The following is a 25026-nucleotide window of genomic DNA, read 5'->3' on the forward strand; positions in this document are numbered from 1 at the left end:
GAGTGGCACCACCTCTTGTTTACCTGTTATTCCTATAAACTAAGCTTACAGTATTTACTCTTCCTGGCATCTCTTTTTGGTTTTGAGGCATACCTTTTTTAGTCTGCTGATGAATAATCATTTGTCATATAATCTGAACTGCAGCCTCTTAACCCCTTAAATGTTACTTGTTGACAGTTAAGAGTCTTCGCCCAACTCCACCAGGAGCTCTAGCATAGCTTCAGGGAGCTCACTGGAGAAAAGTGGAGCATTTGCAACCTGGTGAAGAATAAAATAAAAAGGTAGCGGGCAAGAGGTATTCGGTTCCTTGTTTTCTCCTGAGTGCTGATGAAGAGGGTGGAGAGGAATAAAAATTTCTGGGAGTGATGGGACTACATGCACTGGGGACTGCGGTACTGCAAAATGCCTTAAACCAATTTAATCCACAGGTTATCTGTGGATAGAGATACCATCTTTCCCTTCTGCATATCGTAACATCAGTTCTGTATCCCCTAAGTTTCTTCTCTAGCTTGTGAGTGTATCTATCATCAGGGATATTTGTGACCCAAGGCTCAGTTGGTGGGTAGGCATGGCATGGCATTAAGCTTCAGCAGGCATGTGTGCCTGGAATGGGGTCTCCTTGAGTGAAACAGGCACTGCTGGCAGCATCACAACATATTAGCTTCACTTTTGGTACGTGGTCTGGTGTGTTAGTTGCCGCTGGTTACGGGGCTGCCGTTGGATCTGGTATTAGATTAGGCCAGCTAGTTAAATCATGATATTTGACAGGTTCATGAAGCAGTAAAGGCAGAGAGGAAACCATTGGCTTGGCTCTTCAATAGCCCTGTATATTAGTCAGTGCTATGACCGTTTTTGCTGATGGATGCATATGTGTCTTACCTGTCTATGTCTTAGCTGCGTGTGTCCAAATAAAGGAAAGACAGAATTCATACAACATTTGGAGGTTATCTCACGCCAAAGGGATGTGAGATACTACATCCTTGTGTTGCTATTATCCATTCATTTAAAATAACATTTTAAATTTTGCAGAAATTCATAATTCTTTAAAATAAAATCTAGTGCAAGCATTACTGTTGAGGGCCTGCGCAAGTTGGGCCTTTCAGTTACCACTTCAGTTTAAAAAATGCATCATAAAAACTCAGAATGCCTTAAAAAACAGGCTAGTAAAAAGCCAAAACACCTTCTCAGTCTCTCAGTTGGAACCCAAATATTTGTTGTTTTAAATAAATGAGATTTTTTAGTAAGCAAAACTGTACTAAAGACCGAACCAAGAAAAGCAAGGTTTGTTCTCTCCTATGTAGTAGCCAAGTTGTTTTCTTCTGATTTATTAAACGTTTGGAGAAAAGCAATGGAAAGATAAAACAATGAGAAAAGACTTGCTATACTGTTTTTAATATAGGAATTTCACTGCTTAGTGGCACAGCAGCAAAACCAGATTTGAGTACAAGCTGTTCAGTACCTTTTTTGTGGTCCAAGTTGGCCTCATCTTTACCCCTGTCAGTGATACAGCTGCAAAGAATCAATGCAATGCTCAGTTTTCTGTGCTTTCATTTACCTAATGCTACCACAGTTCTAGCAGCTAAAGGCTTCACAAGTTGGCCATCAGCTGTAAACGCTATTTTTTATTTGAAAATGTTCAGCTCCACATGTCACAGAGCTTTAAGGTTTACCAAAAATGCTTACGTTTTCAACAGGAAATATCCTTAATATGACAAAAATCGCAAGGCAAAATCTTTATTTATTTGGAAAATTAATTTTAAAAGGATGATATAATTATTCAAGGCATAAAGTATCACAGGAAATTTCAAGTATTGCATAACAAAGATATCCTCATACATCACCTTTAGAATAGAATTTCTGAGCCAATCTGCTGTTCAGAATTTTATATGTGTGTGTGTGTGTGTGTGTGCGCGCTTATATATACATACACATGCTGTGTTAACTACAGGAACTCTCTGTCTGGTTATTCTGTTTCATATATTACATGAGCTAAATAATACTTTTCAGACATTCTGGCTGCTAGAAGAGTATTTGTAGTCACAGAATTAATAAGTTACATGGGGATTCCTTTAAACAGTATTCTCACAAATGTGCTAGGCAATTAGGAAAAATATAAAATTGAAGAGCTTACAGTCTAATTGTCTCACTTCTACTTTGAGTTGTATTTTACTTCTGAATAGTACCATTGATTCTGGTGGGACTATTCATAGAATAAATTGCTTTTTTATTTAGTATTAATAAGTATGGCAGAGTCAATCACAAAATGTTATACAAGTTTGGACAAAAAATACAGCAAGGGATAACAAATGCTTGGAAAAGGAACAGTTAGATAAGTGCTCAGAACCAAACTAGCATTTGCATGCATTTCAGGTTTGGCTATACTTCTAACTGCAGCTCCGTGCTTAGATACCTCAGCTGGCTCTGGGTGTTGTGTGTTTGTGTATCACCTCAGAACTTGTACAGAGCTATGGCTATAGCTTTGCACAATGTTGTTTGTTCTCTGCTGAGACACTTTTAATTATAATTCAGTCTGCAGTTCACATCTCTACCCAAAACTATAGCCACACAGGACAAAATAACTAAGTTTTATTTTACATTGGTTATTTCGCAGAACCGTACCTCAAAGTGCCTGTCATAACCATTGCATAATTTGACCTTCTAAGGCACCTGGATGGGTGCAGTGACTTTCACTGAGAATAGGTCAACCTCTGGCCCACCTCACCTTGACCACAAGGTGATAACATTTGCAGAAGTGATATACCACAAAATTTAAGACTCTAGAAATGCTATTTTCTGAGAAACAGTGGGGTTTCCCATAACCAGGTACACTGTTACAGCAGCACCAATGCTAAACTCTGAGCCAGGGCACAAAGTTCTCCAGTGTTCTGAAATTAGTAGCCAAAGGCTGATCAAACTATACATGGGCAGCAGCACAGGTTCATCAGTAAGGTGCATGCTCAGAACTGTCATGACATGGGGAACCTGAACTTGGTGAGGTGCCTACAGCAGCTAAGTCATAGACAAAACAGTGCCTGTCTTTCTTACCCTTGCACAGCTCAGGGAGGACGTTCTTCCTGTCATATGATTGCTGTTTTGGTTCTTCACCTTGCACAGGCTTTATTAATCACTGACTGTGTGGATAAGACTGTTTTCCTATAACTAGTTAGGCAATCCTCCCCAGATTCCCTGTGCTTCTTCTATAGAAACTTTGGTTTATATGGAAAAGCACTTCCTCTCTTCTTATGCACAGCAGCTGCTCAGAACATCTGTAGCTTCCTCCAGCTGCTTCCCACACTTCACATCTTTGAAGACCTTCCTACAGAGTATTTCTTTCACACTTTCCAATGTTTTTTCCTCTGCAGTTTCCCTTGATGCCATTTCCTTCCTTTGAATTGCTTCTCCATTCGCTCCCAGACATATAACTAGGGGGAAGCCTTTGCCTCTGTGAGAGGACAATGATCGAAGCCTCTTTATTCATGGCAGAGCATGGCAGAGTGGCATCTGGATTTGTTAGAGGTGGAGGGAAAGGATGTGATGCAAGTAATTATTTTGCGGAGTACATGAACAGACATTTCTTGTGCAAAAAATTCTTGATTGTTGTCAAGCATAACAACCTTTTCCTTCTGTCAAGTGTAAGCAAATTGTACTGGCTTCACCTAGACTCTTGGCAAGGAATAAGCCCTGAAATCTGGGCCGTATTTAACTGTGCTCTAGAACTATCTGTTCCATGAGATACCAAAAGCAAGGGAAAACATTTATGTACAGGCAATCCTGTTTTATAGGAGCCAGCTTACAACACTCAAAGAGCAGGCAGAACACAGAAGGAATTGCCAGTTCTTATTTAGATTGGCACAGGATTTTCAACATCCACTGTAAGATTTTTCATGCAACTTTTCTTGGTTGTTTTGGGGTCATCTTTTGAGTAGGTAACTGTCTGGATTCCCTCAGACCCTACTCAGTTTCTGAGGGCACCCAGGCTCATGTCCAGGCCACAATGTATGGTAGTTTTACTGGGAGATTAACAAGGAGCATAAATTAAAGCCATGTTCTGGCCTGGTCCATAAAGATGACTGAAACAAAGAGTATTTCTGTAGCTCCAACAAGTGCCTGTAGAAGTATAGGAGTCAAAACTAAAGGCTGTTTAATCCATCTGTATGCTGCAGTTCTCACCCACACATTTAGGTGGACTGTCTACTCACATGCTTGTTTGACTACCTCCAGTATTATCCTATAAGCAAATATGCAAAACCCTGGAATGACCAAAAAACCAAACCAACAAAAACCAAAACAAAACCAAAACACATAAAAAGCAGTCTAAGAGACATTCTCATAGTTCTCGGGTAAGTATAGCAGACGGTTATACCTGCAAAGATGTGTCTCGGAATATGCATCTTACTACGTCTTATGGGTCAAGTCAGTCCTTGACTTGGCCCATACTCAATCAGCTGCAAGATTGGCAGTATGCATGTGGTGAGTCCCTGTGGCTGTCCTGTGTAATTCTGCTGTCTTTTATGGCATGATTTTCAATGTTGGAGACCTTCCTGTTTCCTTTGTGTAATAAGTGGTGGTTTGTCCTGGCAATCATTTCCAGCCCTCTCCCCAGGGATAGCACTGAAGTTTCCATAGTGGCTTTTCAATCACAAACCTCCAGAAATTTCTTATACTCAAGGCAGTAGTGCTGCTTTTCCCACTATCTAGTCGTGTGTAAGAATTGCTAAATTGCTGTTGCTAGTTAGGTATTGAGACCTCCTTGATATCCTGACCCTAATCCAGCACTGGTGCCAGTTTACGTGTAAACCTATTAAGATAGCCATGTCACGTAAATGCTGGTCTGAACAATGTGGTGGAATTGCATTTCTGTTCAGAATTTGTAAATACAGTAGGCAGCTCTGCTCCTCTTGGAAATAGGAAATAGGTAGCTTCCCATATTACCAGCCCTGGGCTGCTGGTGAGTTATCCTACATGAGGAACCATTTTGGAAGTAAATAAGAGATCTGCATGTCCAGGTTACGGTCGTAGCACTTCTCAAAGGGAAGAACTAGTCACCACATGCTCATTCAAGTCATTCTGTGTTTCTTATCGAGATATGTGTTGACGGAATTACAAAGCTCTGGTGTGTGGGTCATCTTTGCTGTGTCCTATAGAATGCTTTTAAATTTGCTCACAATATGCTGGTTCAGGTGGTTTTAAAGTGCTCTGGAGAGAGCTCTGGGAGCTAACCATTTTGAGAATTGGCCTTGATGCCATCAGGATTATTGTAGCAGAACAATGCAAATGTAGCCAATGTAACCATTTTGTTGAACAAAACGTGTAAGTTGTTTTTTTTTAGCTCTCATTGAGATAGTATGCATACTCTCAGCCTAAGGAAATAAATTATTTCTTTTCTTGCCCTTTCTCAGATACTCATATGCGTAGCACATGCTATGGAGGCATCAAAAAAGGAGCATGTGTCCGTCCTTTCCCTGGTGCTGTGACAAAGTCTGAATGTTGCTGTGCCAATCCTGACTATGGTTTTGGAGAGCCATGTCACCCCTGCCCTACTAAAAATTCAGGTAAAATTTCTTGTTTCTTTGAATACTATACTGAACATACAGACTTAAAAAAATCTCACTCAGATCAGATTGTTCATTAATTTCATGCCTTAAAGAGAAGCAAATAGGACACTTAATGGAATTGTACATTGATTGTGGAAATGGTTTCTCCTTTAAAGAAGAACTTTCTCATATTTTATGTTGCATATTTGTGTTTCTATGCCTTGTAATGTTTGAGGTGAATCTAGTTCCAAAGCTGGCCAAACTGACAAAATTCAAGACATGAGCATGCTATGGATGAAGCTGGGTCCCAGAATTAAGTGTTGGCTATAAGCAATAATACTTTAAAGAGAATAAGTGGAGTTCCCTGATGAATCTGTAAATTTCCTAGTCAAATCAGTCCAGTTTAAAAGAGCAGCCCATATTAATTTTAGAAATCTGTATTTCATTTTATAAGAATCAATTCTCCAAATAAACCTGGGGATCGATTAAAAAAAATCTCTTGACTGTAGAACTGAGGTGATGTATCTTGGACAGTATTTCCATTCAGTGTCATTTTCTGAGATAACAGAAAACTAATCAGAAGAAATGAAGTAAAACTGGCATTGTGGTTGAAAGCAGTAACTGAAGGAGACAGTACTGTCAAGACGTTGATGAAATCACTTGAGTGTATAATTCTTGGTGTGAAATTTCAGTTTTGTCTATATGTGAAAGTTCAGGGTGGAATGCTACTTGACGGATTTAGCTATAATGTCAATAAATAGCTATTTCATGTGAGCATTGGCATTTTATTAGTTACATTGTAGAAGAATTATTTTGAAAAAAGATCATGTGGATTTGGTTTAGGATTAAAGAAGGTGAAACACTGGAAATAACATTTTCTTTTTTCCCCAACATCTCTTGCTTCAATTGCATAGCTGAATTCCATGGCCTGTGTAGCAGTGGAATAGGTATTACTGTGGATGGACGAGGTATGTTGCACATTTTCTTTAATGTATATGACTCAAGGTTAATATATACTCAGAATTATATTATATATTATATCCCAGAGTGGAGGTTTTTGCCTCAATATTAATATGCAGATGTTAGTATTTTCATTATCAAAGTACAATAATTAAATGTTGTCTAAAGAAAAGGCCAGAATTCATTCTCTACAACATTGGATTTTGCCTGACCCTGACAAAAAGTCATCCATTTTAAAGGTTTGACACATAATTTATTTTTCTTAGAATGGGCATAAGACAGTTCTCCCTCATTTGGGGAGTGACAGGAGCCAATTGCATTTGCAGTTGATTTTCAGTCAGCTGGGATAGTAGTAGAGCAGTTTTTCATTCCAGATCCAGTGTTCATTGCATGGACTGTTTCTGTGGAGGCATCATTTCTCTGGTGAGTTAGAGTTGGAAGGGAGCTTACTAAAAAAGATTGTCCTAAAGAAAGTCCTGAAAGCAAGCAGTTGCATTTGGTACTGGGAACTGTAAAGCTCTAGCTCCTTTTTTTAGCACCACAGAGAGCGGGATTTTAAAAATAATAGCTGAGCCAGGCCTGAAGTAGGGGCAACGCATACTGCAGCTGCCAAATAAGTAGGGTGGGTTGAAGAAGGAATGGTGAAACACAGTATTATGATTTATTGCTAGATAGTTCCCTGATGAGTTAATAAAGTTGCAGCCAAATTAAAGCAGATAGTGTACATTTAATATTTCCAGGCATTTAACTTATATAGCTTTTATCCTTGTCAGCATTAAAGCTCCTATTCAGTTCAGCAGAAACAGAATGAGACCCTCTGATCATTATACTTAGTAACAGCCCACATAACTTTTAAAAATAGTACTGTAATAAAGAAATTCTGTTTCTGTTCAGTACTGTAAGTGTATATGCATACGTTTTTTCTTCCCTATGAGCTCATTGCTTAACATGTTGCCAAACTTACAAGTAATTTGAAATCCATAGAGTTTGTAAATTCTCTACCTTTTCAGTGAATTATATAAGGTCCATTTGAAGGATCTCTAAATCTCATGGGGAAATAATGGCAGTGTACCATAATATTGTTGTACAAACAGCGTCCTACCATGAGAATTTGCATGTAGTCTGGTAGGGAGGTTATATGTTCTTTTTGATACATGGAAAATACAATTTCTCACTAAAAACATAAAACCAGTTGTGGTCATAACCAAATTGCGTGATAAAAACTATGATCTCTCAGTGTTCATGTCTTAACTAAAATCCCTCTTTGTTTAGGTTTCTAAAGAAAACCCTAGTATTTTCTGTATATCTTCTGCAGTGACCTTGCAGTCAATTTTCTTGCTGCTACTCCTACTGCTGCTTATACCAAGGGACTTTGTTTGCCAATTCCATTTCCTGAAGGAGAGGAATACTAATACCACATTCAATCCCTAATGAAAATTCTGTTGTGTTCTTCATGCATTCTCATTATCAAGAGTGAGTGGGAACAGACTTTATCAGTGAAACTCTTGTCATAGGGATGGGATTCTATTTGACTTTTAGTTGATACACAGCTTGTTAATTAGACTGCAGTCCATCACCACATCCTTACTGCTCTCATTCAGTTTGTGATTAACAAGCGCAAAACCTTCATGTTTTCATGTGAGTGAAATCTGGGCATAGGTGAGGACAGAGATTTTGCAGTCTGGTTCAATATGAAAAGTAACAAGAAGGGCTGGACCTTCGGAAATGATTAATTTGGTAAGGAGAAATAGAGTTATGAAATTGTGTGGCTTGTCCCCCAGATACAAACAAGTTTAGTAAACTACAGAAAACTATTTACTCAAAAGAAAACATAGAGCTGAAATATTATGCTAATTCATATTTTCTTATGAATTTTTCACGTCTTATAGCTTTGAGTTTAATCCAGGGATAGCATGATTTTTGCAAATGCGTATCTGAGTATATGTAAATAATGATCTAAACTGCACTATGATTAAAGAGGAAATGTCCTTTATAAAAAGTTGAGCAGTACAAGTAAAAAACAAGCTTTTTATGAAGTCATAGTTAGGCCAGCACCCCTACTGTTCTTTCCAGAGTTTGGAAAGGGAACTATTTAAAGTAATGGGCTTACCGTATGGGAAGAAATAACTTAATATTGAAAAGTCCTCTTTTCCTCAGAGGCAAAAAATACTAAAACTAGCCTGATCCTGTTCTTATAGTTCATACAAATATTTTGGAATTTTCCAACTACAGCAGAAATTCTATATGGGACTGTAAATTCAGGGAATATGTCTCATTCATCATCCTATTCTGTTGATCTGAGAAAAATTCTAAATTTCCAACAAGTGCTATAATTTCTGCAAGACTGAGTATGCTGTGGTATTTACCTATGCATTAGTCCTGTGTTAGAAAAAGTATTTGTGTCACCTAATAATTTATAACTTCTTACCTAGATCCTTAAACCACAGGCACTGAGTGCATGGGCTAGATATTTTGCATCAAGGTATTCTTACAAACACATAGTTCCCTATTGATTTAGGTTAGAAAGGATATCTGGAGGTCATCCAACCTAACGTTCTGCTCAAAGCAGAGGTAACTTCGAAGTTGAATCAGATTTCTCAAGGCCTTGCCCAGTGGATTTTGGAAAATCTCCAAGGATGGAGTTCCCATAGCCTTTCTCAGCAGCTTACTCTAGTGGTTAGCCACTCTCATGGGGAAGAGTTGTTTTCCTGGCGTTCAGTTAAATTTTCCTCTGTTGTAACTTCTGTCTCTTACCCTCTCATTGTGTACCTTAAAGAAGAGTCTGGCTCCATCTTCTCTGTAACCTTCTATTAAAATCAGAGAACTGCTCTTAATCCAGGTGACAGGGGAAGTTAGCAGAGGAGAAGTGTCACTGGAGCTGTTGCTTACCAACACAGATGAACTAAGCATAATGGCAGCCTGGGCTGCAGTGATCATGCCCTGGTGGAATTCGTGATGTTGAGGGATATGGGCCAGGTGAAGAGTAAAGCCAGGATTCTGAATTTTAGGCGAGCAAACTTTCAGTTGTTTAAGGAATTAGTGGATGGACCCCCCTGGGAAACTGCCCCCAGGGATAAAGGAGCAGAACAGAGCTGGCAGCTCTTTAAGGACATTTTCCTTAGATCACAAGAGCTCTCGATTCCCACATGTAAGAAATCGGGCAAGGAAGGCAGGAGACCAGCATGGCTGAGTAAGGACCTCCTGGTCAAATGGAAGTGTAAGAAGGAAATGCACAGGCAGTGGAATCAGGGACAGGTATCCTGGGAAGAATACAGGGATGCTGCCCATATGTGTAGGGATAGGACCAGGAAAGCTAGGGCACAGTTGGAGCTGAGTTTGGCAAAGAACGTGAAGAATATGACAAACTTCTACAGGTACATTGGTCAGAAAAAGAAGATTACAAGAAGATGTACACAGACACACAAACACGATAAATATCACAGGAGAAGTAGTGACAACTGACATGGATAAGGCTGAGGTACTCGACAACGTTTTTGCCTGAGTTTTTGCTGGTAATCACTCTTCCCATATCTCTCAAGTCTCTGAACATCAAGGCAGGGATTTGGGAAGCAAAGTCCTTCCCATCATAGCAGAAGATCAGTTTCAGGACCACGCAAGGAACCTGATGCATCCCAGGGTCCTGAGGGAAATGGCAGATGTAGTTACTAAGCCAGTCTCCATCATATTTGAAAAATGGCAGTCAGGCGAAGTCTCCAGTGGGTGAAGAAAAGGGAATATCACACACATTTTTAAAAAAAGGTAAGGAGAACCCTGGGAATTACCAACCAGTCAGTCTCCCTCAGTGCATGATAAGATCATGGAGCGGATCCTCCTGGAAGTTATGCCAAAATATGGAAGATAGAAGTGATTAGAGACAGCCAACATCGCTTCACCAAGGGCAAATAGTGCCTGACTAGTCTAGTGACTGCACCAGTGGATGAGTGAAGAACTCCTGATATCATCTGTCTTGACTTTTGTAAGGCCTTTGATACAGTCCCGCACAACATTCTTCTCTCTCCACTAAGAGATAGATAGGTTTGATGGATGGACTGATAAGAAATGGGCTGGATGGTCATGTGCAATGAGTTATGGTCAACAACTCAATGTCTAACAGGAAGCCAGTAACAAGTGGTGTCCCTCAAAGGTCCCTACTGGAACCAATCCTGTTTAATGTCTTCATCAATGACAAACATAGTGGCATTGAGTGCACTCTCAGCAAGTTTGCAGGTGATGCCAAGATGAGTTGTGCAGTTGATTCACTAGAGGCAAGATAGCATCCAGAGAGACCTTGACAAACTTGAGGAGTGGGCCCATGTGAACCTCATGAAGTGTCCCAAAACTGGACACAGTATTCCAGGTTTGGCATCACTAGTGTCAAATAGAGGGGAATAATAATTTATTTCAGCCTTCTGGCTGCACCCTTCCTATACCCTTGCTCTGAATGACAACCTCAACATCCAGTGAGTCAGATATTGTCCACATCTATCACAAGATCATGTTTTTCATATCTTTCAATATCTGGCTATCTTCGGTGTTGTGTTAATACAGATATTAATGAGTGTGCATTGGATCCTGATATTTGCTCCAATGGAATTTGTGAAAACTTACGTGGCAGCTATCGTTGTAACTGTAACAGCGGCTATGAGCCTGATCCTTCTGGAAGGAATTGTGTGGGTAAGTTGCTCAATTTTTTATTATTGTTGAAGAATTCATCACTATATTGATACTAATGTGAATTGACAGAATTTTGGTTGCAAGACATCTACTAAAGTTAGAATGAAAATGCGAAAAATCTCTAATGAAAATGCTTTTCTCAGTCACTGCATAGCTTATATTCTTACTGGTGGGTTTTTTTTCTGTTATTTGATGGGGGCGTATTACTGTTTGAGAAGTGTAAGCAGGAGTTATTGCAGGTTAGGAATTAATTTTCTCAAAAGTATGGATCAGTTTGTGTTATATTTTAATAACATTTGTCAAGACCACCTAAAATGTGTCCTGTTCAAGGCTGGATGATAATTTGTCAGGAGCTGAAGGTCATGATTTTGCATAATAAAATGTAACAAATGGCTATCATTATCGTAATGAATGATAATTGGTGGCCTGGGAGCACAATCACCGTTGTATGCAATAATTCATGATGTTCCCAAATTAAACAAGTACAGCAGAATGGGTTGCTGCACACTTAGTCTTCTAATTTCTGAAAGCTTCAGCTCATGGAGGAGGCAATGAGCCACTCTCAGGATTTCACACATCAAGTCTGAACACTGGGATCAAGTGTAACAGCTATTCTTTCATTCTTCAGAATTTGTCACCAGTATGCAGGAATGATTCACTTCAGAAACTTTTAGTTGTCACTTGAAGTTTGGTTTAGGTTTATACCAGATGGTTGTTGCATTATCTAGATACATTTTCTTCAAGTGTCTAGGAATACTCAACAGAAGATACCTATGTTATACGTTTCACTCTCTGTCTAAAAATTTTTTTATTCATGGTCATACCTGAAATTCAGTATTTTTTTTTTCTTTTGGGAATTCTTACATCCAAAAAAAGTGTGTTATAGCACAGGTACATTGTACAATAGTATCGCTTATAGCCCTGTTATCATCCTTTAATTTTAAACAGAAAACTGAAGTTTGATTGTATTAAAAAGCTAATGGAAATCTATCTGAAACCATTAGAAAGTCTTAAGTATTGTCCTTCTATCTGATGTATTTATTTTGGGAAATTACTGCTCTCTACACTTAAAGGTTTACTAACCTATCATCACTGGTATTTGTGGTCAACAAAACCCCATCATTTTTGGTAGGGGAAACCTGGACTATATAACCGTGGTACAATTTTAATACCAAACATTCCTACCTAGTGATGCAAAGCACACACAAAGTAATAAAAGTGTTTCTTTTCATCTGCTTGACTTAAGGAATTTTACAGCTAGTTACTTTCTAAAGGCCCCAAATATGACTTTTTGGCAAGAAAAGCACTGCTGCGGAAAACTGTTGGTGTTTCTTTAATATACTTCACATAATATTCCTTTTCCAAATGGATTTTATGGCAATAGATTTAATTTATCTAGTTACACTTGGGATTATGTAAGTGCTAGTATACGTATATGTCTGTTTAATTATTTAAATAAAAATACACCATACTGACTGTGAGAATGCATTTATTTTTAGATAGGAGAATTTTTGCACAAAAGAAGTTAATTATGAATGCTTAAATAAAGGGTTGAAATGTTTTAATTAATGATACAGTTTATGAGCAGCCAGGAAATAAAAATGGTCATCATACAGAATGCAGACAGTACTTTTGTCAGTTTTAAGTGTTTTTAGAACATGAGCTATGTCGTTCTGTGTTTTTTACAGTGCATATCACCAGAGATTACTGTTCAAATCTGAAGTTATTCTGTGGTATTGTAAGGAAATAATATGTTCGTAGCACTACTAGTTTGGGTAAAATGACAACAACCTCAAAATTAAAGTCTGTTGGTCTTGAAAATGTCAAATTCCAAATTCACCTTCCTTTGCTGAATTAAAATCGAATGAGGTTAGATAAAGGACAGGTTAGTTTAGAATAGCTTCTTTACAGCTGCCAACTTAAATCTCTGATTCATCTTCTGGGGAAATTTAGACTTTATTGTCTGAATCCTAAAGGAATTTATAAGCATAGCTTGCAAAATCTAATGTAGCTGGGAAACCGGAAGCCTCTAGATTGTAATTAGATTGCATTCTTCTTTTCTTCTTTTGTTAAACTTAACTGTAAGATTTCAATTGCAGTGTTAAGTTTGGGAAATCAAGCACGCAAAACAGAGGAGACACCCTGAAGCAGGATAAAGCATCAGGTTTATCATGGCTTACCCTGTCAGTATTCTCCTGTAAGCTTAAGTATTTGTGACATGTGATGGGCATTAAAGTAACTTACAATTATTTTTTTTCTTTTCAAAAATAAACAATAGGGCAATGAGGAAGACCGATTGCTTTTTATTGGCATTATTTGCAGTTAATATAAGAGGAGTTCAGGAAGTGATGTTAATTTAGGGGTTTTTCCTATTTGCTGTACTTGATATCCTCATCTTAATCATAGGGAGTTTTTTTAATACAATATACCTCTGGAGGGGAGGTACGTATGTGAATTCTTGAGATGTCTGCCATACACGAGCTGTACAATTTAGATTTTAATGCACATACTCACTTCATGGATAACAAAATCAATTTTTGCCCATAAAAGAGGATTAGAACAGTAATCTAACGCACCGTTATTTATGTATTTTAAAAAAGAAAATTAAAATGCTGGTTTCAAAGCAAATAGACCTTCATGAAATTGTCATCATTATATAGTCATACAATTGACAAAGATCCCAAGGTCATTCCAGGAAAACATAATTATTACTTTAATACAAACCATGAACTATTTTTAGAGCCTGCTAATGAAAACCTTTTTTCAGAACAGATTTTTTTGGTAATTTTTTCAGAACAGATCTTTTTGGTAATAAGAACCTGAATTAGACTTTTGAACCTAGGGATTGGCATTTTTACTTGCTCCAGTGACTGTTGTAGAAAACCGCGTATCCGGCAACCCAGTTGTTACTGTAGAAAGCAAGAGGGGCTACTTGTGGAGGTGAAGGGCTCTCATGGCATTTGCACTTACTGTTATGTCTAACTCATCTTTTTGCAGACATTGATGAATGTTCAGTGAATGGGCTGCTGTGTGATAATGGGCTCTGTCGAAACACCCCTGGAAGTTACAGCTGCACTTGTCCAAAGGGCTACGTATTCAGCACTGAGACAGACACATGTGAAGGTGAAAAATCTGCAAGTTGTGTTAATTTTATTGCTTATTATACAACATTAAAGCTAAATGATCACAAAAGTGATGATGAATACAGAGGAAAAGACGGAACTAATATATTGCATAAATCATTGCATTCCTCTTGCAATTTCTCTGCAGTATTTTTCAGTGTGTCGGGTCTTGCCATTGAATTTCTTTCAAAGTAATCAGTTCGGTTTTATATGAAAATATTTTCCTTTCCTTAGATAAAACGTTTGTTAAGCTGGAATAAAGGGGAATATACGCTCACCTTTGATCATGTAGCAGAGACACATTTAAGGAAGTGCATCTATTTTGACCACAGACTCTCTTCTTTCTTTTCTCCCTTCAGTCTGTGGCGATAATTAATTCTAGATCAAATTCTGGTATTTGTGATGCGTTATGTGATGTTTGAATTCCAGGATCTGGATATTACTGCCTGATGATACTTAAATTGTCCTTTATTTTAACAGTATAATCAAAATGGCTTTCTTACATGACTTACGAACACAGATGTTAGATTAATGAAAATGTTACATAGCAGAAACTAATGAGTAGTTTTAATTATAAAAAAATTAAGCAAGGCTGTACAAAAAGAGTCAAAATAGAAGCATTAGCTTTTGTCTCATTTTTATCTAGTATTAAGAGTAGTAAAATTTTACAGGTCTTTTGCATTATTTTTTATTTGGTTCCATGATCTGTGAATCTCAATATTTTTCATCATTAGAAAGTTCTTATAGTAAGTAGTCTTGCATTTCAGTGAGTGATGGAGAAGCTATAATCCTTTGTTATGGAATACCTATTATGTGAACTGATGTCATCGTCTAGATTTGTCTGAAGCAGTGGAAGACATTATTGTCCTCAGCTGCTTGTTATTACTGATCAAACAGAAGTTGCTGCCATACAGCTAAACAAACATATAGAAGGGAAAGTGGAAGCACTCTGTAAACCATTGGTGCTGTGTAAGATCAATCAGGTTAACTTAAACCATTTCCTTAGCAGCATATGCTGAATGCACTTAACTTTGCACGAAGCAGGTGAGGAGCACTCATGTGCTCTTTGCCAGTTTTCAGCAGAGGAGTGGAAGCAAGCAACATGGGGGGCCATAGTGTTTTGAATGTCTCCAACCGTTTGGAAAGTGAACATGTGTTTACATTCAAAACATCTCATGAAATGGTTTAAAATCTGGCAGTATCAAGTCATTCACCTCTTCACCCTTTCTGTTCAAAAGAAATTACGTTCCTTTTAGTAGATGTGTGTTTCAGAGGTCACTTTTAAAAGTTAAAATGTCTTCTCTCCCTGTATGTTACAAATTAGTAGCACTTGTTCAGGTTAGGGCTTTTCTTATACCCCCATGGATTTATAGTGCTCTCTCTGCTAAGTTGTCTCAATGCCTAGTATTTATTCACAATGTTCAGGTGAAATTTTTTTCTTCAGGGTCTGTCTGTATGTTTAGTTTCTGTGCACTGAAAGACTTCTAGCTGTGAAACTACCTTGCTGTGTGCACTTAATATACATGTTTCTTAAGGAATCTTATAGACATTAAAACGGGAATAGTATGGTAAAGAGAGAGATTCGTTACTGAAGTGAAAAACATAATAACTTCAGAGAATAATATAGACCAAAAGGTAGATGAATGAGATGCAAGAATGAAAAAAATCTAATTATGGAAATAAAATGTATCTAGATTTTCCAATATAAAATGTATTTTTTTAATCATAATAATAATAGTAATATTAACATAAATAACAATATTAATACTAATTTAATATAAAGGCACAAAATTGGGATTTGACAGCAACAAAAATAACAAAACAAGTGGTTTCATGGTTGCATTGAGCCACCACAGCCTTAGGAAAAAAAATCTTTTTTGTCTTCTGGACATCCTTGTTATCGTTGCAGTCAACGTCTCTTGTGCTAGAAGTTTGGGGATCATGATTCAGTGAACTAAATATGGGAGTCCCTTATCTTAGGTTTTTTGGAGGGGGGGTCTAAGTGGAGAACAGCGTGATGGAGAGTCGTTCTGGAGGGGAAATTAATGTACTGCTTAATTCATTGAGGACAGCATGACTTCTTTAGATAGCATTCCCAGCTGATGTTGACTGCAAAACCACAGTATAAAAAAAAAGTTACAATTAGAATAGAATTTACAGGAAAGTATATGAAGAGAAGAACTAGCAGAAATCCAGATGGTAGGCATGACCCCTCTTAATGGCACCTTAGCGCATTTTTCTAAGGAATGTGACCACTTTTAGATCTTGTCTAAGGGAATTAGGTGCGTTCAACAAATTATCAGTTTATGAATCAATTCTAAAAAGGTGAATAAAGAACCAGTGTGATTTATTCAAAGTAACATGTTACGCTGCCTCTGACAGTCATCTAGTAATACAGGAACTGAGATATTTCATAATTCGAACCAACCTGAGCATGAGGTAGTAAATGCACACACACAGTTTCACAGTTTGTGAATTAAAATATGTTTTATTGTGTAAGAATAATTACTGGGATGATCGTTCAAGGTCATTAAATAAGACCGGTGTGTTTCTATTTGTTGGGCTTGGTGAGATTTTAATTAAGGCATTTAATCTTGTTTTCTTTTTTTAACCTTTTTTAGATACTCATAAAAGAACATGCATCTCTACATGTTTGCAATATTTGTACTGTGACTCCTGCAAAAACTAATGAAAGAGTGTTTTTTGATATTCCAAAAGGTTCAAAAATAGGATAGATCTATCCCTGCCTCATCTCCCTTTCATGGTGGTCATGAGGTTTAGCTTGTTGCTGAAAATGAGGATATTTTGCCATCTTTGTAGAGTAAAAGTGGCTGTGCATCTCTTGGCTGTATTTCATAATCCTCTATGTCCGCTGAACTCTGAAGCAATGGGCTTCTGATTGAGCATAATGGTGCAATAATGTTTAAAATAATAAAACTTTTTGTTAATGGAAGAAAAAAATAAACCCAAATGACTGATCATTAACTAAAACTTCAGATTTGTAATTTCCTTTCTGAATGTTGTTTAGTGTAATTGCCCTAAAATACTTCTAATTTTTTATTGTTTGTACAGCGGAATCTGAAGGATTTTCAGTTTCTCTTAATATTCTTATCTACATTAACTTACATATATAAGTCATGAAGGATCTGTCATCTTCATCTTGAATCTCATAGATTGATGTTTAAATTTAGCTGATCAGGTAAAAAAGTGGAACAGGAGCGGTTTGGCATAAAAATGTCTATAAAACGTATCACATTTTTTCTGATGTTGAGTGGGTTGGCAGTAGAGGAATAAATTCATCTCTTTCTGTCCAAATTCTATTTTCAAAGAAACATTGTGTAATTCAGTTGGGAGTTACAAGTTCACTAGTTGCAAAAAACTTCTGTGGCCAGAAGCTTTGTGTTGTGCTCTGAAAATGCTCTGATGCTTATTACTCACCAGTATATTTTTAATTAATATAACTCTCATCTGCAACTCTGAAGAAACAGCAAAACCTTTCACTGTTTTCACTTACAGTTCAATTGAATTTTTTTTATCAATTTGTTGTGGGGCGTGGGGGAGTTGTTTGAGGCTCCAAAGTCTCTGAAAGTCGAGATTTTTACAACAAGCTCTGTGGTTTAGATTGTGTTTCCAGTGACATAACTAGTTAAACGTAAACCAGATGTGCTTTGAAGTTCATTTCCAGGAATGTACAGTGGACTTTTAAAATTTTTGTTTCTCTGACATTTAAAATGTACACTCACTTCACTTAACAAAAAAATGTCCTAAAAAAAACCCCCTGATAAATATTTTCATTAGTAGTGGCTTTTATTCTAAAATATAAGACAGTATTAAAATCAATTTGGTTTCTTTCTCACTCTTGTTAAAACTGCAATTTAATATTATTATAAAAAGGTGTATGGCAACAATTTTTGGAGTTTGTTTACATTGTGGACATGACACTTTTTCGACTGATTCAGCAGAGCACTAAAGCTGAAGTGCATTCATCCTTTAATATTTTTTTTTCCTGAATGGTGGTTTTGGGGCTAGTCAATGCAGTATCATGAGCCTGTTAATACCCAAAAGCATTGATTTATTTTTTTGTTTCTTTTTTTTGTTTCTTTTTTCCTAGCATAGTGCTAAAGTATGTCAAATGCAGAAAGTATCAAACTTTTTTTTTAATGTTAGAGGCCTAGAGCATAGTGACAAGATCATTTTAGAAACAATCAGAAGTTAATGCCTCCAGGTATGTGTACCCTAATCCTCAGTGAAAGCTGCTCTCCCTTTTCCCACTCTGTAGAGAGAAATGAGATGAGCATTCCTTCAACTACATCAGGGCAAAGTGAAGGAGTCTGGTTCCATCATACATCTTCCCTCATCCCTCATCTTGGCGGCCAACTTCTGCCATTCTCATCACAGAAGATGGAGAGTGACTATTTGTCTGTGGCATCAGTGAGGAGCTGGCCCTGTCACTTGAAAAGGGTAGAAACTGAGACTGGGAGAAAAAGGAGGAGGAAGGGTGAAAAGGGAATGTCCGCTCTGGACAGCAGGAACCTGCCAGATCGAGTCAGCTGTTTCACCTTTCTCTTCTTCTCCATTTTTTCTCACCCATATGTCATTTCTCACCCATTTCAGTCATCTTCTCTCCTTTCACTGTCTTTGGTCAGAGACTGAAGAGCATGGCCCATGAAAGCAAGAGAGCTGCTTTACTCTTCATAAGGTGTTGAACTTTAGGTGCTTTGGCCCCTCCATCTACACTTATTCACTTGTCTTTGGTTGTAGTTTTGGGGACACTGACTTCTAGGTGTGGCCCTCAACTATTTTTGTTAGGTTTGGGTTTCTTGCTAACTATGAAAACCTAAAATACAAGATGTGTTTTCCTAGAAGAAAATTGATTGTAAACCTAACTTGCTAAGTATCAGGGAGAATGAAAGATAGCCACGATAGCCTCATATTGCATCTATAAATGTGAAATATTTTAAGTTTAATGGATTTCATTATATTATAAATGTGATTGAAGTGAGTTTTGGGTAGTGGCAACTCTCTGCTCATTACAATGTTTTGTCTTGCACATTGGTTGTGTATGTGCAGATCTCTTTGTGATTGGGCTGCCAGCTGTTAAAGCCATGAGAGACTTTACATGAAAATCACCTGTTTTCAGTTATAAATATCTTCAGCAGACTTCAAGAAGCTGACCTGTAATATTCATCACTGGGTGTCTGACTCAGATTTGGCCTTTAAAAAATTCACACAAAACTTTCTGTTCATTTCCAAGAAAATGATGATCTGTGTATTTAGAAACATGCAAATCTTGTGGCCTTTTCTGTGAAAAGCTGTTGCTCCTCTGTGCTGTTGTAGCTTGAAATAAGAAATATCATTCTCAAGTAGTTTTTGTGTCAGGATGGTGCCCTTTACTCTGAAAATTTTCTCAGATGTGGCCAAGTTGTAAGTCTCATTTTGCATAGTCTCATTTTGCATGAGTTCCGTGAAGACTATTTTTAATGTCCAAAAGCCCCAAAGATTCTGTGGCACAGATTATACCTGGTCCCTCATGGGAACTTCTCTGAAGGTGCATCTTAGCTCAAAGCGGGGAAGAGCGCTTGCAACTGAGTGGACAGAGAATCTGTCTGCGTAAGAGCAAAGACATAAATGCAGAGACTGATCAAAGATCCCTCTGACCCACAACAGAGCAAGTATACAAGATTACTTTCCAAGAACAGTCTCTGAATCCCCAGCAGTTGTGGTTCAGGGACTTCTGACAGCAGAAGTAGGATCTTTACCTCATAGAGACCTTGGTGAATTTATATTCCATGAACTTGTCCAGACTGCCATTGATTAATGCAAGCTTTCAGCATCCTAGGACAAGGATTTCAGTTTCTCTGCCTGTTCTGTAAAGAGCCATTTCTTTGCTTGTTTTGCTACTAGCCAGCTTCATTGGGTGTCCCTTTGTTCTTGGACTTTAAGAGACAGTGAACATTTGTTGCCTTTGACAGGGAGAAACTATATATAGCTTAAATTTAGTTAATTTGCCCTCTCCTTTTGTTTTTTCTCATTTTTTTTAAAGCTAGACGAACTGCAGAAAGCAAGATGGCAGATGGAAAGGAAGAAAAAAATGTGTCTTTCTCCAAGAGCATTTCTATATGGAGAATTACTTGGCATATAGTGCATATTTAAGATGACTTCTTTGTCTCAGTGTGATCTGTTTCTAATTGTGGGAACCAGATATTTGGTTTGTGGGAACCAGATATTTGGTTTCTCTGCAAAAGCAGCAGAGACTACTCTCTGCTACCAGGTATTGCTGGCTGGGGAGAGAGCAGGAGGCCAGGGAGGCAGGGAGCATATCTTGGATAATAAAGTCTTAGGTAATAAAGTATGAAATGTATTTACAGGGAGGAGAAGGGATGCAGAGCAGATGAATGTTGGCAAGCCCTCCTGGTTGCCAGCTCAGATACAGAGGGACTTAGAGCTTGCTCTGTCAGAACTAGCTGGCTTTCTAGATCTACCTGGTTACTTCTGCACTGCACTTCGCAGCACATCAAGTCAGCATATGAGCAGTGCCAAACCCAGCCTGGCGCTACCTGCTTCTATGCTGTGCTGCATACTGCATAGTAAGCCGTCTCAGAAGCCAACCTGAGACAACATGACCAACTGTGTCTAAGCAGGCTTTTTGCAGAGAAACGTGGAAGCTCTGCCTAATGACCTAAGAGACTGCCAGCCCATAGTAGGATGGGGTTTACCAGCTTGGGTGCTGCCAATGCAGTTAGCCCAGTGCATGGCCAGCCATTGCAGCTGTGTGGGTGTGTTCATGTAACACACTGTCTTGACCCTCCTAGATTTTATATCTCTGCATCTGTGTATGATTAGTGTGTAAGCGGGGTAATCCACAAGTTTAAGAGTAGACTTCACAAATGTAAAGCTCTGTTGGTATTTAAAACCTTGCTGGCATTCAAGGACAAGTCCTATTTGCTCTTTGTAGGTAATTCCATTAAGTAAAAGGTCTGTGAAAATTGGCTTTTAAATTAAGTGCATGCTTTTGGCATGAAGAGAGAGATCACAGTTTCCTAGGTTTACTGATTTCAGCACATTTTCCATCTCTCTTGTATCGTTCTTTGTTTTTTAATAATATATACATAATTTGGGGAGTATTTTTAACATATATTCCTTCCTATGACCCCAGAAGATCACGAAATACGTGTCTAGTGAAATGAAGGCTCGATGCACCATAACATCTCAAATAGCAAATGGTACCTTTTTCATGACTTCTAAAAAATAAGGAAGATATTTCAGTTTGTCTTGAAAATGATCTCTTGATGCTATTATTGTTTCCATGCTTAACTAGATCCTACATTAATTTATAATTAATTCAAATCAGGCTATTTTAGTTTATGGATATGACATTATTCCTAATGCACTGCTAGCAAACGTCAGCAAACACTAAGCAGTTTTATTTCTGCCCACCAACGGAATGGTCTGGTTGGATTATGATTTAGGACCCAAATCAAAAACTGAAATGGTGGAGTTCAAGAAGAAATGGTGGATATGCATCTGCAATTGTTCTTTGAAAGAATTTGGTAGTATTGTTTTAGTCTTAAAACTGATTTCACTTTAAAAAAGAAAAAGCAAATAATACTGTCTGCAGGGGTCCTATTCTTACATGTGAACAGGCTTAAAAACTCACAGGGGTAATAAATAGAAGGAGTTAGGGGCTAGAGGGAAGTACCATTTACAGTATTCCAGTTTCAACTCCTATTTCTTGAACGCTTTCCAGAACTAGAGAATCGCAGCCAGCATTGTAATATTTTGCTTCTGACAGGGTTTTCTTAATTCTTCCAAAGCCTCATGGAGCCATAAATGACAGAAACAATAAGGCCTTTGTTTGTGCACTGCATGTTGTGGCTGGGAGTGCATTGCATTCTATGAAAAAGGAGTTTTGTTTTCTCACAGGACAGTCATAGTTGATGCTGGAAAACTTAACAGTCCAAGTTGTTGGAAATTACTGTCTTTGTAGAAAAGAGCCATTTAATTAACACTTTCAAAATATGTGCTCCTGTACAAGTGCACCTACATGCTAACTGTCTGTACCTATAGGTTTTGAATGTCATGCTGAGAGGAGTTGGGGGGGCAAATATGCCCGGCAGTCTTGGCAAATCATGGTCCACAGCAGCATTTGTACAGTATAATATTTTCCAGAAGCACATCATGGTTCTAACAGTGTCTTTTGTTTCTGGATTATAGATATAAATGAATGTGAAAGCAGCCCGTGTGTCAATGGTGCCTGCAGGAACAATTTAGGATCTTTCAATTGTGAATGTTCACCTGGCAGCAAGTTGGACTCTACAGGACTGATTTGTATTGGTGGGTATTTTCTCCTGTTATTTTCCCTTTTTCTTAATAACTTGAAAAACATTGATCATATTGATTAATTAATCAAGAAAATAATGTATTTGGGTAATTTTCCCCATGATAGCAGACAATATGTCTAGTTCTGTAGGTAGGACTAAACAAACATGAACTAATTTGATTGCTTCCATGAGAGCAGAACAAACAGAGAAACAAAATTCCTGAGGATGTCCAAACTATGGTGAAAGTGGTGAAATGCAGATATTGATTGGGGGGGGAGTGTGGGAATGTCTTAATAGGAATTATCTTGTCCTTTGGGAGAATGAGAATACGAGTAAAGTTAGAGGTGATTAGTCTGGTAGTTGAGAAACTGTAAAGCAGAAATGCCTTTCCAGTTCTTTGGCTACTTTTAAATCTGAGACAAGATAGCAAGTAAAACTGGAGGAACATCTACTTAAATAGGAGTAGGATAGCATGATGATAGGAAAGCATCTAGGGTTCAGGACATTCTTCATAAACTGTGAAGACTGCCTTTCCTAACTATAAGGAAATGTTAATGGCTTTTGCGTTATAGCACAAACTCATACTTCACCTCTTTTGTAGGAAGCTGGTAAAGGTGAGTAAGACAGATCTGAGTTTGTCAGGATCCCTGCCCCTGGAGTAGATGCATGACTGTTGTCTTAGTTTTATATACACATACACACACATACATATACAAAAATGTATCTATAAATAAATAATGTTAGCATCCTTTGAGGATTCTGTTGCATTGAAAAAAAGCAGAGCACTGCACAGATTTTATTGGACCTAGCAGCAACAGTTGTCTGCAAGATGTCACTGGCATTATCTTTGGAAGCCATTTATTAGTGCTTTTTTTTTCTTGCCTTTCCAAGAAAACTCAAAGGATGGGAGACATCTGTACCTCCCAGGTGATCACAAGCAGCCATTGTTTCATCTTATTTGTGTAACATAATTGAAGTCATTGTAGGATATGTGGGATAAATTGGATTGGATGATTCTCATTTTAAATGTTCCTTTTATTTTAAGATGAATTTGTCTGGTGTTCTTGGTTCAACTTTTTGCCTTGCCAAATTTTTCTTAAGGTAGGAAATTGAATGCAAAGACTCAAGTTTCCATTTAATGATGGAGTCTGTAATATGCTTTTAAAGTGAATGTTACTTTTGTGTCTAAGCTTTCTCTTCAGATTTCCTTGTAGCACCACTGCCCAGTAAAGTTTAGTATTGTTTTGTTCATTTTTACATTGTGCTAATTTCTTGATATGACCACACTAACCAATGCTTTTTTGTGCTGCGTATTTATAACTTGGTTGTGTTCTCACATCCAAAAGTACTACAAGTGCACTAAGGGCCTAATTGTAACAATGTTCTGGATTTAGTTTGCAAATTATTTCCATTGGAATGTTTACAGTGGGAGGTTCCATTTGGCCTGAATATTTGTGTTAAGTAACATAAAACATAAAAAAATATCTGAACAGTGTGATAAAAAGTAAAGAATAGGAGCCACCTATGTACTGTGGGCCTAATCATTAATTTCTCATTGACCCAAGTTGTCTCAGGAACAGTTTTTTGAACTAAAGGTGGGAATATGATAGGACAGAAGGGTCTGAAGTACAGCTAATGTGAGACATACAGGCTTATACTGTTAGAGACCAGTTGTGTATTTTTCTACCTTGGCAAAATTTCCATTGGAATTGGTGGTCATGAGAGGAGGGCAGAGTGGATTACTGAAAAGTGAGTAAGGGATTGGAAGTTAAAGGTAGTCTACTGTGTGAAAAAATTGCAAGTGCTGTTGTCAAATTTTAAATCTACCATTTTAAATCTCTATGGTAGAGCAATTACTATTACCGCTGCAATGAAAGACATGTATGTTGAATGCATTTACCCTATTTTTTTTAGCGGATTGCTCCTATAAAGCACTCCTGTAGCATCAGATATGAAAAGCACAAGCCAAAAAATAAATGTATGGCTACAACAGTGTTGTGGTTTGGGAATGTGTTATATTCTTCTTGAGACTGATCAAAGTAATGTCATATTCTGACCCCTCTCTATTTTTCCTTTAACATCAAATTTGCTCTCATGTCAAAACCAGAATCAGTCGTACATTATAAGGGCAAATTTTTATGTCTTTCATGATGATGATTAAAGTTATTGAACTTAAAAATGGCACAAAATTTTTAACTAAAAGCACATGACAACAATATTAGAATTTTTTTACTGATTTTTATTGTCTTGTGGACTCAGGTCATGTATTGCATGTTAGACTGATCTTATATGGAGAAGCTACGTGGCTGATGCATGTTCGTTATTGAGTTTGTGGACAGAAGACTTCAGTCTGTCAGGTCCTCTGGTTCCGTTGCTCAGACTGCTCAGCATCAAGGCTGAAGAACCATGTGGCTT

General features: G+C 37.7%; 1 protein-coding gene across 2 annotated transcripts in view; it reads left to right on the forward strand.

Moving 5' to 3' along the window:
• The window catches only part of FBN2 (fibrillin 2), a 174896-nt gene that overhangs the window by 79690 nt on the left and 70180 nt on the right, over window positions 1–25026 (forward strand). For both annotated transcript variants that reach the window (XM_063319662.1, XM_063319663.1), the window contains exons 16-20: window positions 5400–5552; window positions 6449–6502; window positions 11043–11168; window positions 14166–14291; window positions 22505–22624. In XM_063319662.1, the coding sequence (XP_063175732.1) occupies window positions 5400–5552; window positions 6449–6502; window positions 11043–11168; window positions 14166–14291; window positions 22505–22624 (579 nt within the window). The remainder of the gene's footprint in view (window positions 1–5399; window positions 5553–6448; window positions 6503–11042; window positions 11169–14165; window positions 14292–22504; window positions 22625–25026) is intronic.

Source organism: Chroicocephalus ridibundus, chromosome Z (assembly GCF_963924245.1).
Source record: "Chroicocephalus ridibundus chromosome Z, bChrRid1.1, whole genome shotgun sequence".
NCBI classification, from domain to species: domain Eukaryota; kingdom Metazoa; phylum Chordata; class Aves; order Charadriiformes; family Laridae; genus Chroicocephalus; species Chroicocephalus ridibundus.